The sequence below is a fragment of the Malassezia vespertilionis genome, chromosome 7 (genome assembly GCF_029542925.1).
Source record: "Malassezia vespertilionis chromosome 7, complete sequence".
NCBI lineage: Eukaryota > Fungi > Basidiomycota > Malasseziomycetes > Malasseziales > Malasseziaceae > Malassezia > Malassezia vespertilionis.
In genome coordinates this window covers 312,721-325,954 of record NC_079253.1, presented here as the reverse complement: position 1 = coordinate 325,954, position 13,234 = coordinate 312,721, and the positions used below count along the sequence as shown (strand labels likewise).

Below are 13,234 nucleotides of genomic sequence, written 5' to 3'. Positions count from 1 at the left end.
CGTTGCGAGCACGCCAGTTCACCAGGGCTGTACAATATGGCTACCGACTATACGTAGCATCCAACGTAACTAAAATAGACCCAAACGGCAGCGCCCAGCGACATGTGCCCCCTGCATTCTCCAACAAGATCATTGCGTCCATGCGCGTCGCCAACAGTGGCAAACGGCTCGGCGGCGCAACAAGTGCATTCTCCAGACGCTGCAGCACACCCCGAGAAATCAGCTGCTCGAGCGGGAGTGCAACGCGCTCGACATGCAGTGCTCCTCCGTCGCGCGCACTCGGCGCGAGGCTCACGGAAGAAAAATGTGGCACACGCATCCGCCACACCTCCCACCGAGCTGCGCCTGCATACATTGCACGACGCACGCCCAGGACCCAGTCGGGCTCTTTTTCCAGCGCACAAGGCACCATATCCGCCGTTCCACGCGCGTTGTCTACACTGCCCAGCAGCACCAGCCGCGCCCCGTTGCCCTTTCCTGCGTCCTGCTCCGTGTGTGCGCCGAGAAACCAGACGCGATTCGAGGTGGCCGCAAAAAGCACCTGCAAGGGCGCGCTGCCCGACAAGCGCTGTACACGTTTTACCGCGCCGTCTGGCTTGGGGGTACGTAGCGCAAGCGATGCCGTGGGCGCGCCGGAGCCTTGCGTCCACAAATGCACACAGCCCTGCTGGTCTCCCGCGACGAGCCATGGCAATGCGCGCCGCGGCATAGGCGAGTGGGGCCTCGGGGGTGTAATGCTGCTCTCTTCCGCGTCGTGCTCGGCAAACAACGCCGCGCAGCGGCACAGCGCGGGCGCATTCACCTGGAAGAGGCGCTCAGCACTCGCCACGGGCTCTGCCGCCTTGGGACGCCGCGCTTCTTCCGAAGCGCCGAGGCGGAACAAAGCGAGGTGGCCTTTGGTCGAGACGGCGCCGAGCCATGTGCCGCGCACATTCGCATGCGCCACATCGATGCCGGTCCATACGCCTTGCGGAAGGCGCGCAAGGAGCTGGGCGTACGAGTCTTGGCGCGGTGTCGACGTCCAGAGTGCCTCGTCAGCCTTGGCCAGCGCCGCTCCGTGCCACGCCAAGAGGCGCCCGTCGCGGTGGAAGGTCACGAGCTCGTTCGGTACATTGCGCAGCGATACATACTGCACAGGCGCAAGCGCATCGGGACCGAGCACCGTGTCCAGCAAGCACGTCCACGTCGGCAAAGCAAACGCCGCAACACGCCCCGAGACTTGCCCAAAAACAACGACTCCGTTTCCATCCGCGCCCAGCTGCGCATCCATGGCAGCGATGCGCGCTCCGTCCGGCGCAAGGCCCGCATCCATGCGCAGCGTTGCGTAGGACACAAGCGACACTGGCGCGTCGGCGCGCTCGATGCAAATCGTGTTGCACAGGTCAAGCGTGAAGGTGGCGTGCGCAGTGGAAACGACGGTGTGCAGCGGCGCGGGATGCAGCGCTTCGACGCGCGCGCCTATATGCACGTCCAAAGACGCCAACGGCTTGAAATCCGTGCGCTTCGGCACGTTCTGCAAAAGCTGGGCGAGGCCGGCGTCGCCGGCGTGCGACGCCTCGTCCTGGGACTCCAGCAAGTCTGCATCCTTGCGCAAATAGCGCAGCACAACCGACATGATGAGCATCGTGCCAGCAATCGGTCCCACGACAGACAAAAAGACGAGGAAAACGGTGGCGCCGCGCCGGTGGTAAAAGAGGCCCTCGAGCCACGGGCCGGGGGGAGTATGTGCCAAGTCCCTCGGCGCGCCGTCGCGTGCGAGCGAGACTAGCGTCCACGGCATCACACGCACGCCGACTACAGGCTCGTGCGTGGGATTGACTGCGGTCCAGAATGCGCTGTACGCGCTGTCGGCCATCGATTCTAACACAGGCACGTCCTGGGCATGCCCCAGCCACTGCGCGCACATTTTCTGCACGTACCGCACCGCCTGGTCGGAGGTGAAGAAAAAGACGGTGGAGAGCACGGCGGTGGCGACCAAGGAAAAGCGCAAAGAGCGCGCGGCTCTTGTGTGCCATACCATGCGCGCGCCTGCCATAAGGATGGATGCGGCGGAGCGTGGACGGTAGTCGTGTGGGAGCGCTGGCTGTGCCGTGGGTGCGTCTGTACTGGTTTGTGTGCCGGCGGTGCCTTGGAGAAGCACCTCGGCAAGCTCGAGGCGCTGCATGTCGATGCTGAGCACGGTGGCAAAAAAGGTCATTTGCATAAAGTAGTCGACGACAAGCGTGCATATTGCGAACAAGCAAAACTGCGACACGGAGGGAATGCGCACAAACGAGGCAAGCAGCACAAGCAGCACGATATCAGAGAGCGCGGTGAGCGTGATGGGCCCCGCCACTTGCGACAATCCATACGCAATGCGCGCATGGACGGTGAGGGAGAGCGGTGTGTTGGTGACGGTGCGGATCATATACAGCATCGACTCGGAGCCGACGACCACAATGATAAAGGGCAGGATCGACCATGGCACTGCCGTCAGCCGTATCCCGAGCAGTGCACACACGCTCAGACTCATGACCAAATCGAGCACGAGCTGGACCGAGCCGGTAAACGCAATACCGAAGCGCGAGTGCAGGCGGCGCATCTGGACCAAGCCGCGGAAGATGAAGAGGAGGAGCATAATGTAGCCCACAGCGACCACGCCATAGTTGAGCGTGGGACGCTTTGTCTGCGATTGGGGACGGCTCTCCAAAAACGTCGTGCCGGGCGCAACATGCGTGGGCGCCGTGACCTCGGCGCTGTACACACTCGCCGCCGCGCGCTTCACGAGGCGCTGCCAGCATCCGCCCACATCGTCGCGGGAAGAAGGAGTCAAAAAGTAGGTCAGGACGAGGTACTCGGCGCGCGAAAAGATCGGGACAAAGGGCCAGCGACTCGCAAGCGTGGTCGAGTAGAGCAGTGGGATTGTGGTATTCACCGCTTGTGACGCGACCGGCGGCGTCACCACCGCGCGGATGGGGCTGCCCGTGTATGACTTGGCGGGGTGGCAGTCGTCGCTGACTTTGTCGGCATCGCTGTGCCAGTAGTCCAAAGGCGACAGGACGAGGCAGCTGTCGTGCTCGCGCACGCATGTGAGGCCACACGCATTCTCTGCAGGCTCGCCGAGCATGCGGTCCAGCGCAGTCTGGATTCCTTGAGCGGTAAGCAGTGCGTGTGGCTCCAACATGCCATAAGGAGAGCCGCGGCCGCTGCGCACGGCGTCGGTGGTGATCAACACTTGTTCCATGACCACGTACGGCACATGCTCGAGTTTCTTGGGCGGCGCCACCACTTCCAAACTCGGTGTCTCGTCCCACAGAAAGCGCAGGTCGCGCACGGGGTAGTCTTGGTCGCCGCGGTGGATGCCGCCGAGGCCAAGCATGTCGGTGAGCGACGAGCGCGCCGCGTCCCATATGTTGTTCGGCGCATGTGCGCCGCTCACACAAGCAGGCACCACCCCGGGCTCAACACGGTGCCGCTCCATGCATGCGAGGGTCATGGGCGCGGCGGCCGCATCTTCCGAGGTCGTAAGCAGGTACATGACGACTGCGGGGTAAAATAGACACGCAATGACCAGGTTGCACAGGAGCAGCGTCCGCGTCTGGTGCCGCGAAATCCAGCTGCCGTGTGCAGCAAATGCGCTTGCAAACAACACATGCCGCTGCACCTCTACATAGGCGAGGAGGTGCCGCACACGCGCCCAGAACTGGTCGAGTGCGCGAGAGAGACGCCGCTGGGGCTGCTGCTCTTGCTTTTTCTCATCGTCTTGCCGCAATGACCATCCTTTCAGAGCTAGCGTTGCGCTGCTCGTGCTCGCGCTCAACTTTCTGCGCCGGAGCAGCATCAAAATTGCATTGCACGCAAGGCTCGGACAAGAAGCAATGCGGGCAAAGACAAGCGGTTCACCCGCGCTCTGCGCAAGGTACGCTTTTCGGCCGCGGACGCATGCTCGTAAAAATAGATTTCTCATACACTTGTGCGTGCACACTGACTGCTCCTACATCTCCTACACCCTATGTCTACGTACGTCCTGCCCGTGCTCGCTGCTGCCAAAATCATGCTATGTTAGCGTGGGGTCGCCACGTGGTGTGTGGAGGCCACGCGTCCGCCCGACTGCGCGCCTTTCCACCCCATCGCCATGTCCACGTCGTCCAAAGCCCTCGCGTTTTCCATTGTTGACTGGTTAAACAGCAAGGATGTTGCTGGCGCGAACGAAGAGAAGTGCAGTGAGGCAGCCGCGCTCATCTCGCAAGCATTCGAGGTCGATACCGCGAACGCTACGGAGCGTGCGGCGCTTGCGCCTGGATCCCCCGGCCTGAGTGCCATCTTTGACGTCTACCTCAAGGCGCAGAAGAAGGTGGGTGCGCATACAAAGAGCGGAGCCTCTGCATCTGCTGCTGATGCTGATGCTACTGCATCGACAGATGCAGGTGCCCCGTCCGCCGAGGATGCCGCAAAGGCTGACCAGCTGAAAAACGAGGGCAACAAGTTTATGAGCGCCAAGGACTACGGCGCGGCGCTCGACGCATACACCAAGGCGATTGCACTGAACGCTACCTCGCCGGTCTTTTACTCCAACCGCGCCGCTGCGTACAGCCAGATCGGCCAGCACGACGAAGCGATTGCGGACGCGACCAAGGCTTCCGAGCTGAACCCCAAGTTTGGCAAGGCGTACAGCCGTCTCGGACACGCTCTGTTTGCATCTGGCCAGTACGAGGAGGCTATTAAGGCGTATGAGAAGGGATGCGAGGTGGATCCGTCCAACGCGCTGATGAAGTCGGGCCTGGACGCTTCCAAGGCAAAGCTTGCCGGGGACGACCGCGACGCCTTGGCCACCCAGGACGCGCGCCCCAGCGGTGGTGCGGGCGCCGGCGGCATGCCCGGCATGGGCGCCGGAGGCATGCCCGACCTTTCTTCGCTCATGAACAACCCGATGATGGGCCAAATGGCGCAGCAAATGTATGTTGTGTGTGTGTGTGTGTGCTGACCCCTAGGATGCAGAACGGCGGGCTCGAGCAGCTCATGAACAACCCCATGCTCCGTCAGATGGCCGATCAATTTGGGTCTGGCGGCGAGATGCCCGATCTATCGTCGATGATGAACAACCCGCAGCTCCGGCAGTACGTACTGCAACGCATGCTCACCGCAGAATGGCCCAGCAATTCATGGGTAATATGGGCGGACAAGGCGGCGCCGGTGGGCGTCCGTAGACAGACCCGCGATCCCCTAGCGGTGTGGGCAGCCATGCAGTAGACATCCATAGGTCCTTACTAAGCGTCACGTGCTATCGGCGCACGGCCGGGTCCTTTGCCTGCGCGAGGCGGCGCTTGGTCCCGAACTATTATCACCATGTCCAACCAACCTACGTACGTACACGATCGCCATCTATCGCGAAAGGCAGAGACTGACATGGATTTTTTTCGATTTGCTAGTGCTGATATCGGCTTGATCGGTACGTCTGATGTGCATGTCCATGCTAACGTTAGGCTTGGCCGTCATGGGCCAGAACTTGATCCTCAATATGAACGACAACGGCTACACGGTTGCCTGCTTCAACCGCACCGTGAGCAAGGTCGACCACTTTTTGGAGAACGAGGCGAAAGGCACCAAGGTCGTTGGTGCACACTCGATCCAGGAATTTTGCGCGATGCTCAAGCGTCCACGCAAGATTGTGCTCCTTGTCAAGGCCGGCCCCGCCGTGGATGCTCTCATCGCGGAGATCATCCCCTACCTCGAGAAGGGCGATATCATCATTGATGGTGGCAACTCGCACTTCCCCGACTCGGACCGCCGCATGGCGGAGCTCGAGGCCAAAGGCTTCTTGTTCGTCGGCAGCGGTGTCTCTGGTGGCGAAGAAGGCGCGCGCTATGGCCCCTCGCTCATGCCGGGTGGCAGCAAAGACGCATGGCCCGAGATCAAGGAGATTTTCCAGGCGATTGCCGCCAAGAGCGACGGAGAGCCCTGCTGCGACTGGGTCGGCACCGGCGGTGCGGGCCATTATGTCAAGATGATCCACAACGGTATTGAGTACGGTGACATGCAGCTCATCGCGGAGGCGTACGCCTTTATGGAGCACGGCCTTGGCATGAACTATGACGAGATGTCGCAGACTTTGGCCGAGTGGAACAAGGGTGTGCTCGACTCGTTCCTCATCGAAATCACTCGCGATGTGCTCGCCTTCAAGGACACAGACGGCAAGCCGATAGTGCCCAAGATTCTCGACTGTGCCGGCCAGAAAGGCACCGGCAAGTGGACCGCGATCAGCGCTTTGGACTTTGGCCAGCCGGTGACGCTGATCGGCGAGGCTGTGTTTGCTCGCTGCCTCTCTGCGCTCAAAAATGAGCGCGAGAAAGCGTCGCTGAAGCTCGGCGGCCCGAAGCCGAACTTTGAGGGCGACAGGAAGCAGTTCCTCCAGGACCTCGAGCAGGCGCTGTACGCGAGCAAGATTGTCTCGTACACCCAGGGCTACATGCTCCTCCGTGAGGCGTCTAAAGCGTTCAACTACGACCTCAACTTTGCCTCGATTGCGCTCATGTGGCGCGGTGGCTGCATTATCCGTTCCGTGTTCCTCAAGGACATTACCAACGCCTACCGCAAGAACAAGGAGCTAGACAGTTTGCTTTTGGACGACTTTTTCGCCAAGGCAATCACCAAGGCACAGCCTGGCTGGCGCCGTGTCGTTTCCCAGGGCGCTCTCTGGGGTATCGCACAGCCCGCGACCTCTGCTGCGCTCTCCTTCTTTGACGGGTACCGCACAGCAAAGGGCAGCGCGAGTCTCATCCAGGGGCTGCGCGACTACTTTGGCGCGCACACCTTTAAGGTCATGCCCGGTCAGGAGAACGACGTTTTCAAGGATAAAGAGGACATTCACGTCAACTGGACCGGCCGCGGCGGCAGTGTGTCTGCTTCTACATACATTGCTTAGATAGAATGCGATTAGCGAAGCCTGGTACTTGCTATTTGCGTGGAGGGTACAAGGCATTGTGCGGTGCTTGCGCGCTGTGCCGTTAGAACAAGCTGTGCTTGTGGCGTGTGCGGGTCGTGCGCTGCACACATTCTTCTGTGCGCAGCTAGCACGGGCCAGTTTGCACCAAGAGGAACAGCCCCCTGGCCGTTTGTGCTACTATACACGCCTACATAGGCATTGCTGCAATCGAGCGCCGCGCGCCTTGCGTTTGGCCATTCGCAGAGCGAGCCGTTTGTGAACGCTTGCGCCGCGCACTTGGGCTCTGTTCGCCACGCCGGTCCCGCTTTCCGGCCGCGGCACGTTCGAGCGCATCAAGCGCATCCGCCTCGGTTGGGCTCAGCGATACATTCGCTATATCAAACTCGTCCAGCTCTGGCGGCGGCGTCACCGGCCGTCGCGCTTGGATTTGTGCCGCGGCATGCGAGGCCAGCTCCAAGACGATGGGAAGCTTGCCATGCAGCAGTTTTCCCGCATTGGGTCCCGGCTTGATATAGTAGCTCGCAAACCGCTGAAAAGGAGATTTGTGTGCATACTCGACGAGGACGCGCTCGCTCGTCAAGTAGTCGACCAAGCGCCGCAGTTCGTCTTCGTCGCACTGCGCGCCGCGGCCGTGGTATAGGTTTCGGTGGTGCCCCTTGTCCTTTACATCCTTGCGCAGGCTCCCACGGAATACAGCGAGGCAGTGTGCGCGAGTGACATGCGTTTGTGCATCCGCCATGAGTTTCAGCATGTTCACAAAGTCCTTTGCCTGCGCCGTCATATCCACACGCGCAACGTCCGACCGTCGGCAATTGTCGCAGCTGGCATTGCACTTTGCGGGATCAAAGCGCTCGTTAAAGTACTTGAGAATATTGGTGCGCCGACACTCGGTCAGCGTCTGGCAAAACACCACGACTTGGTGCAGCTGCTGGAGCTGCAGCTCAATGAGCTCGCGCGATGCGTCGGAATCTTTCAGCATATCTTCCAAGCGACGCACATCGCTCATCGACCAGAACAGGACGCATTCCGAAGGCAGCCCATCGCGACCGGCGCGGCCGGTCTCTTGGTAGTAACTTTCCAGAGACTTGGGCATAGAGTGGTGGATCACAAAGCGTACGTCGGCCTTGTCGATCCCCATCCCAAATGCAATGGTCGCGACAATCACATCAAACTGTCCTGCTTCCCACGCATCCTGGACACGCAGTTTGTCTGCCGTGTCGAGTCCGGCATGAAAGTGGCGCGCGCGGATACGAAACTTGGCAGTGAGATCCGCCGCGACGTTTTCGCAGTCGCGGCGGCTCAAGCAGTATATGATACCGCATTGGTTTGCGTGGCGCGCTTGAATAAACTCAGCCATGCGGTCGAGGGTGCTGCTCTTTTGTTTCGGGAGCACACTGTAGGTGAGGTTCGGTCGATTGAACGACTGCCGCAAAATCACCGCGTTGCGCATCCCGAGACGCTGCTGGATATCTTGGATCGTGTCGATGCGCGCTGTGGCTGTGAGTGCCATGAGTGGGACGCGGGGGTACTGCTCGCGAAGCATGCTCAGCCGCACATAGTCGGGCCGGAAATCGTGGCCCCACTGGTCGACACAGTGCGCTTCGTCAATGACAAAGCGCGCGAGTCGATTTTTGTGGTAGAGGTGCTGGAAAATGCGCGTGGCCACGCGCGCATTGCAGATAAATTCCGGCGTGAGGTACAGGAGCCGGACGTGCATATCGGGCTTGAACAGCTCGGCACAGGCAAACTGCTTGTCCTGCTCGGGCATGTCGCCAGTGATGGCGAGCGTCGGAATCTGGCGGCGCAGTAAATTCTTTACCTGGTTATGGATGAGCGCAATCAGCGGCGAAACCACGACGGTAAGACCATCAGTGTCTCCTTGTGTGATGGTCGCTGGAAGCTGGTAGCACAAGGATTTGCCGCCGCCAGTCGGCATCAGGCAGAAGACGTCTTGGCCGGAAAGCGTCGCATTGATCGCCTCGAGCTGGTCGGGACGGAAGGCGGAAAGCTTAAAGAGGCGTTTAAGCGCGTGCTGGACCTGTGCACTCCATGGGTACGCATGCGCTGCGCGCTCTTGTGAGGCAGACAAGACGGAAGGCGCCATGTCTAATAGGATTTGCGAGGGCGGCGCTCTCGACGTCGGTTCAGCACTGCTTGCCACGCCGCGATGCTCAGGTCGCCGCGGCGGCGAATCCACGTCGTCCAGCACAATACATGCGCCCGACGATGCAGGGCTTGCGTTTGAGTCAGGCGCACATACGCCGGAATCTATTCGCTGCCCACGCGCCGCAAGTTCCTGCTCAATCTCGTATATCCGCGCGCCGCAGCTCTGCTCCTGCAGCTTGAGAAATTCAGGGCTATCCTCGATCTCGTCGTCGCCGCACGCAAGCGCCGCACGCTGCACCATCGAGGTGTGCCGCAGCTTTTTGAGACTCGCCATTCGCTTGCGCAGCTCTGCGTCGGATTTTTGACCCCATCGTGCAGACATCGGCGTACGCGGCTGCGACGCGGACTGTATCGGTGCGCTCGGCGGCGTCGATACACTCACAATCTCACATGCGCTGGACGACGATGCCTGTGCGCTGGGCGCCTTATTCTCTTGCTCCTCACCGTCCACGCTTCGTTTCTGCGGCACGACGCGGGTATTTGCCACAGGCGTCACATCCTGCAGCACGCTGCGCTGGCGCGGCGCGGCATTGCTCGATACAGGGCTTGGCTTCAATGCTATGCTCGCCGGATCCACAAACCGGAAACGCGACTGAGGTAAGTAAGCACACCAACACACCATTCGCCATGCATTCGCAAGCCACGGCAGGTTGCGCGCGCGCGCGTCGTGTCTGTCACGTGATCCCGCACGCCTGCCGCGCTGCTGCGCGCTGCATGGAATCCAGCCTTGTGGCGGAGCAGTGTAGGGCTGCGCGCGCGATCGATGTCGAACAGTAAGGGTGCGGGTGCATCGCTGGGCGGTGTGGCTGTAGAAGCAGCCGAAGAAGCGCGCGGCACGGATGCACGCGTGCAGCCCGCGAAAAAGCGCGCGCGTGCATCGACAAGCGACACGCGGCAATTTGCGCCGCGGATACACCACGGCAGCGTGCATACGGATCGAGGTGCACTGCGTGCCTCACTTTTGGAACGCCGCGCTTTGCTGGAGAAAGTGCGTGGAGATGTACAGCGCAATGTGCGGCGGCTGGACGAGGATCAGCAGCGATACATGGCATTGCAAAAAGCGTTGGATATGCATTCCGACGCGTTGCGGCGCGAGATTGCTGCTGAGCATACGTCGTGGGACGATGCGCGGTTCAGATCGATGTCGACGATACCCGATATTAGCGAGCTACTTGATCAGGATATCCTTTGTCTATAGCGCTGAATATATGCTGAAACGACAGACAGCCCTGTGCGGCGCAGAAGGAGAATAGCTTGCCAAAAGTTGCAGGCCAACTAGTACAATACATGCCTATGTGAAAGGGGCCGTATGAAATGGGTTTGTAGCGACGTGCCGAAACCCGCAACGATGGCAGAGGGTTCTGCGCGTAAAAAAGGCTGAATGCAGGAGGGCAACACAAAAAAAAAAAAAAAAAAAAAAACTCTAGTCGCGGCGGTGAAAAAGAGTCCATAGGACATCCGAGGTAGTAGGCAGTGAAGAACCTTTCATGCCGCCAGGGCAGTCGAGACGCCTCCAAAATGCCGCCAAGGCAACAGCTAGGACATTACAGCAGCACTGCCAAACGCAACGCGCACCGTGTCCAGCATCACAACAGCATGCATTTTTTCCGCCCATTGCCTTTCCACAGGCCGAATTTTCCCTTCTTTATCCTCGGCTTGCACGCCTCCTCCAAAGCAGCCTGAAACACATCCTGTACACCGTCCGTGGTGCGTGCAGAGCATTCCACGTACCGAGATGCTTTGACTTCTTTCGCGAGAGCTTCGCCCTGCTCGCTCGTGATCGGCTTGTTCCCTTGTGCGGCCAGCAGCGCAAGCGAAGTTGGATCGTCGCGCAGATCAGTCTTGAGTGCGACCAACAAAAACGGAACGCCTTCGCAGAAATGTGCAATTTCCGGCAGCCATTTGTCCTGGACATTGACGAAACTCGCGGGGTAGTCCACCGCATAGCACAACAAAATCACGTCTGTTTCTGGGTAGCTCAGTGGCCGCAGTCGGTCGTATTCTTCCTGCCCAGCCGTATCCCAGAGTGCAAACTCGACGAGCCGCTTATCGAACTCGACTATCGGCACGTAGTTTTCAAATACCGTCGGTACGTACTCCTCCGGGAACCGGTCCTGCGAGTAGACGATCAGCAAGCACGTCTTTCCACATCCCCCGTCCCCTACGACCACAAGCTTCTTGCGCAGCTCGATTCGATCCCGCACATCGTCCTCCGGCGTGCCTGTCCGCTTGCCTGCCATGGCGCGTGGAGAAAAGCAGTGCATGCCCGATCACAAAAGGCCCGATTTCTACGTTTACAACACTACACTACAGTTAGGCTATATCGACCGACCCGTCCGTCTCTTCGTCGTCCTCGTCATCCAAGGGTGCATCGTGCTGCGTATTGTCTGCGCTGCGCTCCGACTGCGTAAAAGGAATACGTTGCGCAAAGCATGCGGCAAGCACAGCCATGCATCCACCGAAGCGCAACACCCACGCAACGTCGCCATTGCCCTTGTGCCGCTTGTGGCCTTTTGGCTCGCTCGTGAGGCGGAATATGAGCGAGGCAATCAGTGCCACAAGGAACTGCGGCGCACATACTGCGATGTTGTGGATGCCCAGGATTGTGCCGCCGCGCGCGCTATCGGCGGGCGTAGCGTCGTCGTCTGGCCCCACGGCTCTGCCGCGCGAAACAATCGAGGGCATGGATGTGCCAGAAAGGTACCGCTGCGGAGTGCCGTATGGCGTAATCGTATCCCTATCCGAGCACACGCTCTGCCGCGCTGGAGTGTCGTGGTGGTCCATGATGCGCTGCGCATACCATTGCTCGGCGCCGGACACGCCCGAACTCGCCTCTGCCTCGCGGACAAACTCGCCAATAAGGGCAAAAGGCACCCATGTCCAAATGCCCCAGGGCACGCCCATCGCGGCCACAAGCAGGATTGCATGGCGCTGCGTGTGCACGAAAAAGGTGCCGAGCAGGAGCAGCGCCGCTTGAAGCAATGCGCCGAGGCACCAAAGCGCACGAAGACGCAAGCGGGGCCAGGAACGTCTCGGTAGGCCAAGCGCAATGCTAGCGTCGTGCCCAGCAAGCGAGAAGGAAGGCAGGATCAAGGACGAAAGCATCGCGACAGACGCAAACAAGAGCATTCCCAGACTCCCCAGCTCCTCTTCGCGCGCCGTGCCTTTATGCTTGTGTGACATATCGACAATGTAGGTGGTGCTGTAGAACAGGAAAGGAAACCAGCTCATGGTCGCAAACAGCTGCGTCCAGCAGACACTGCGGATCGACTGCGGCAGCGTGCGTGCGGTACACACAACCTCGTGCACCGAGCACCAGATGCGCCGCCACGCGCCATCGCCCCGAAGCGACGTCGCGCCCTGCTGCGCAAACTCGGGCGTAGTGAGAAAAGTGATCGCTACACAAACCGCCATGCCGAGCACGCTGACGACGGCAAACTTGCGGAACTGCGTGCCGCCCACAGCGTCGAGGATCGGCCATGCGGCAAGATTCGCCCAGCCGCATCCGTACCCCACCATGTTCCCGAGGTGCAGCATCCGTGCCTGCCACGCATTCGCCTCGTTTTGCTCGCGCAGCCCCGCATTGTCCAGGATGAGGGCGCGGCTAATGACTTGGAGCCCATTCACGGCAAAGTCCAGGATCCAAAACCCAACAATGCTGAGCACCTGCATGTATTTCACAACGCGGTGCTTGCGCACAGGGTCCCAATCGCCAAGCCCAATGCGCAGCAAATCGGCGAGGAGCCCCGCAAGCGGCTTGGCAAACGCAATCATGCACGCGGAAAATGCAGCTACGACCGCACACATCGCCATATACTTTCGCCGCCGGTACATCGAGGAAGACGAGTCGGATAAAGAGCCCAGCACAGGCTGCATAATCAGGCCACTGACGGGCCCGGCGATCCATACAAGCCCCGTCGCCTCTTTGGAGAGCCCGATCGACAACAAATACGGCGTCCCGTACGCAAGCTCCATGCTCCATATAAGCTGCGACCCAGCAAGACTCAGCGAGAGCGTGCCGAAGCGCAGCCACCGTGCAAGACGCGCATGGCACACCGCCAGCGTCTCCATAGGTGGTATGGCGCGGCAAAGCGCCGCGGCAAAGCGCACGTGATGCATAACAAACGCCGCTGCGCCTTGGTACGG

General features: G+C 60.2%; 5 protein-coding genes across 5 annotated transcripts; 2 read left to right on the top strand and 3 right to left on the bottom strand.

Moving 5' to 3' along the window:
- Window positions 1-40: 40 nt before the first annotated feature.
- MVES1_003453 (uncharacterized protein) lies at window positions 41-3,820 on the bottom strand (the record flags this gene model as incomplete). Its single annotated transcript, XM_056208270.1, has 1 exon — window positions 41-3,820. One exon carries the CDS (start codon window positions 3,818-3,820, stop codon window positions 41-43), a length of 3,780 nt encoding a protein of 1,259 aa, XP_056064245.1.
- A 294-nt stretch (window positions 3,821-4,114) lies between these two features.
- On the top strand, window positions 4,115-5,229 carry sgt2 (Small glutamine-rich tetratricopeptide repeat-containing protein 2; the record flags this gene model as incomplete). Its single annotated transcript, XM_056208269.1, has 2 exons — window positions 4,115-4,935; window positions 4,971-5,229. The coding sequence occupies 2 exons, from the start codon at window positions 4,115-4,117 to the stop codon at window positions 5,227-5,229; spliced, it is 1,080 nt and encodes a 359-aa protein (XP_056064244.1).
- Window positions 5,230-5,325: 96 nt separating this feature from the next.
- MVES1_003451 (uncharacterized protein) lies at window positions 5,326-6,901 on the top strand (the record flags this gene model as incomplete). The annotated part of the gene is made up of 3 exons (XM_056208268.1): window positions 5,326-5,342; window positions 5,409-5,428; window positions 5,463-6,901. The coding sequence occupies 3 exons, from the start codon at window positions 5,326-5,328 to the stop codon at window positions 6,899-6,901; spliced, it is 1,476 nt and encodes a 491-aa protein (XP_056064243.1).
- Window positions 6,902-10,674: 3,773 nt separating this feature from the next.
- Window positions 10,675-11,328, bottom strand: rho4 (the record flags this gene model as incomplete). The annotated part of the gene is made up of 1 exon (XM_056208267.1): window positions 10,675-11,328. The coding sequence occupies one exon, from the start codon at window positions 11,326-11,328 to the stop codon at window positions 10,675-10,677; it is 654 nt and encodes a 217-aa protein (XP_056064242.1).
- A 73-nt stretch (window positions 11,329-11,401) lies between these two features.
- MVES1_003449 (uncharacterized protein) lies at window positions 11,402-13,159 on the bottom strand (the record flags this gene model as incomplete). Its single annotated transcript, XM_056208266.1, has 1 exon — window positions 11,402-13,159. The coding sequence occupies one exon, from the start codon at window positions 13,157-13,159 to the stop codon at window positions 11,402-11,404; it is 1,758 nt and encodes a 585-aa protein (XP_056064241.1).
- Window positions 13,160-13,234: the final 75 nt, after the last annotated feature.